Source organism: Gavialis gangeticus, unplaced genomic scaffold (genome assembly GCF_001723915.1).
Source record: "Gavialis gangeticus isolate Ggan-Ray unplaced genomic scaffold, GavGan_comp1, whole genome shotgun sequence".
NCBI classification, from domain to species: domain Eukaryota; kingdom Metazoa; phylum Chordata; order Crocodylia; family Gavialidae; genus Gavialis; species Gavialis gangeticus.
This window is the reverse complement of record NW_017728992.1, coordinates 99,264,185-99,267,035: the sequence shown is the minus strand read 5'-3', so window position 1 is coordinate 99,267,035 and position 2,851 is coordinate 99,264,185. Positions and strand designations below refer to the sequence as shown.

Below are 2,851 nucleotides of genomic sequence, written 5' to 3'. Positions count from 1 at the left end.
GGGGATGGAGTGAATAGGGGTTGCACGATCCTGTGGAGGAACGGGACCTGGCCTTTTGTGGGGCAGGGCCCTGTTGGGTGTCCAGGCTGGATCCAGGTGGGGGGAGGCAAAACGGGGTCATTGTGGTGGCACTTGTCAGGGCTGGGAAGGGGGCCCCAAGAACAACTGGCAAAGAGGAGGAGGCCTTGGGGAAGGAGGAGGCTGCACAGTTTTTTCCTCATTCTGAAAATTAAAAACAAATGAACAGATTTTTTTCCTTCAGAGTTTCATAAAATATCATTCATGGTTGGTCTCTGCTAAACAAAAATTTCAGCTCATAATTAATTAATGTATACTTTTGACTGAGAATAGTCATAGCTGTAACTGATACAATGGCACTATAATCTTAAATATGGGTCAGCAGTGCAGTAGGGCTCTCTTTCTATGTATGACAGCATAATGTTATAGAACTGCAATCTATCTGGGAAGTCTCAAAAGATTTAAGGGCTGATAAATCCCTGGGTGACATACTGACTCCACTGCAGTCAATGGGAATCTTCCCACTGTTTTCAATCATGCCAAAATTTCACCTACTAAATTTTTAATGCCTTAAAAACCCAATGCTCAATATCATCTAAAATCCTAAGCATCTTGAGACAAAAAGGGGGGACTCTTTACCTTTCCAACAAATAAGGGGTCCCTTTGATAGTACACCTTGGGAGCTTCTTACTAGATAGTACTTTAAGTGCTTCTGCTTCTTTGGCTGAGTGGTTAGTTTCAGATTTATGTGGTTGGAAAACTCTGTGAAGTACCGGAATCCTCTTTCTCCACAGCCTATACAATTCCCAGAAAACCCTACAAAAAAGATGAGAAAAGATAAACAGAAGAAAATAACAACATAAATAAATAAATACATACATACATACATACATAAAATGACATATGACATGGACAGGAAATTAGTCTGTTTTAGCCTTGCCTGTATATTTTGTTTCTACTGATTAGCTACCCCCTCCATATATCCATCCACTGCAGACCTCTCACTTAGCACACAAATGGCTGGAAGACAGACAAGCAATGAAGACAGACTTTTGGCATGCCTGATTTGTCTGAAAATTCCATCTCCCTCCAGCTATTACTAATCTAGGGCCAAATGCTACCCCAGTGTTCTGCACTGCAAATTGTACACAGGAGTAGACCTTCAGAGGGAAAGAAGGTACAACGGAGGGCTATGAAGACTCTGAAATTGGTAACACAAAGATACTCAAATCCCATCCATGTCACTAACTTTCTTCCTGATCCTCAACACACGTGTCAAATGGACCTGCTTTCTTTCCTATGACTGTGGCTGATGCAAAGTATTCTATGGGAAGTTAGTGCTGCTTAAGAGAGCATAAATATCAAGTATATTCTCTATGACTGCCTTTGGCTATCTTGTAGAAACTTGCCAAGTGAGAGCAGAGGGGTAAGCAACACTGTCTGTCCAATGGGGTTTTCAGAAGAAAGAAGCAAGACTTTCTCCCTTAAGGCCCTGAAAAGACCCTAATACTTTATACAAAATCTTTAGGTTCTACTGAGATTGAAATTAAAAGCTTTTAAAATCTAAAAATCTTTACAAACAACAGAATTAGGAATAAAGACAAAATCCAGACAGAGAACCACCTTACTGCAAAGTTGTCAAAACAATTTAATGGAGAGGGCTGAAATTACATTGAATTAGAATCTATGGGAAAGGGCTGCATTTTTGAGCTATATAATCCATAGTAGAATCCCACCAATGTCAGTCGGAACTGTACACAAAAAAAAAAAGGTATACTGTCCCTGAAGGAAGGGACAGAGACAGCTAGTGGCTTGTTCCTAAATGTATGAAATTTCTTTTTTCCATGTAAAGCATATGTTGTCTGAAGGAATCCAAATCGTTCTGACATTTTCTTATCATTTGCCAGTCCAACAATGTTTGAGTCATTGGCAAAATTTATCAGCAGGGATTTTATATATCTTTATCCAGATAACCATTTAAGGTTTTGAAACAACACAGAGCCTAAGTAGGATCCCATTAGGAACATCTTCTTTGATTACCCATTTTGATATCTATGAGTGAGCTAGGTTTGTATCTATTTAATAATGTGCTACAATTATAAAATGGCATTTCTTAAAATGAAAATGTCATAGCTCTCTATTGTAGATTTCTGAAAAATATTGACATCAGCAGTCACCTTCATCAACCAAATTTGCAATCGTTAAACAATGACATATTAAGATATTCTCTGGTCCTTTGAAACTTCCTAAGAATTCTATGATACCTTTAAAAAAACAAACAAACAAACCCAACATCAGTGGTTCATAAGACCCCCAAAATAGTTCTTTAAAAAAAACCCTTCTGGCTATAATTTATCTAGTCTTCCAGCTATTTAAATATTTAGAACATTACCAGAGCAGAAATGGACTTTGTTGGACTCACCACTAACTAAGAGATGAGAGGAAGATTAAGGCTAAGTTTTGAAGGGCTTTACAAGGGAAGACAGTTTATATTAAGGTAGTTAAAAAGGGAGAACTGAAGATCAGAGGAATGAAACGACTGGAGGAGGGGCAGAAAAATAACATAGCTGGAACAATAAGCTAAGTGGGCAGTCTTTGCAAAAGTGTTTTGAATGGGGAACAATATGACAGCTGTCAAGGACAAAACAGAGCAGAGTGCAAGACTTACGTCAGATTATTGATGGACTAAACCAGAATTTTAGCTATATCTAAATAAAGGTGCTTAGGCTTTATTGACATTTCTTGTCTGTTACAAAGTATACCTGAATGCATTCTAGGCAGCACAGTAACTAGAGACAGAAAGGAGAGGATCCAAGACAGAGACTGAGGATGC

General features: G+C 38.5%; 1 protein-coding gene across 2 annotated transcripts in view; it reads right to left on the bottom strand.

Annotated features, from left to right (window-relative positions):
- Window positions 1-2,851, bottom strand: part of GREB1L (growth regulation by estrogen in breast cancer 1 like) — a 279,693-nt gene that overhangs the window by 110,339 nt on the left and 166,503 nt on the right. For both annotated transcript variants that reach the window (XM_019526065.1, XM_019526057.1), the window contains one exon: window positions 658-834. In XM_019526065.1, the coding sequence (XP_019381610.1) occupies window positions 658-834 (177 nt within the window). The remainder of the gene's footprint in view (window positions 1-657; window positions 835-2,851) is intronic.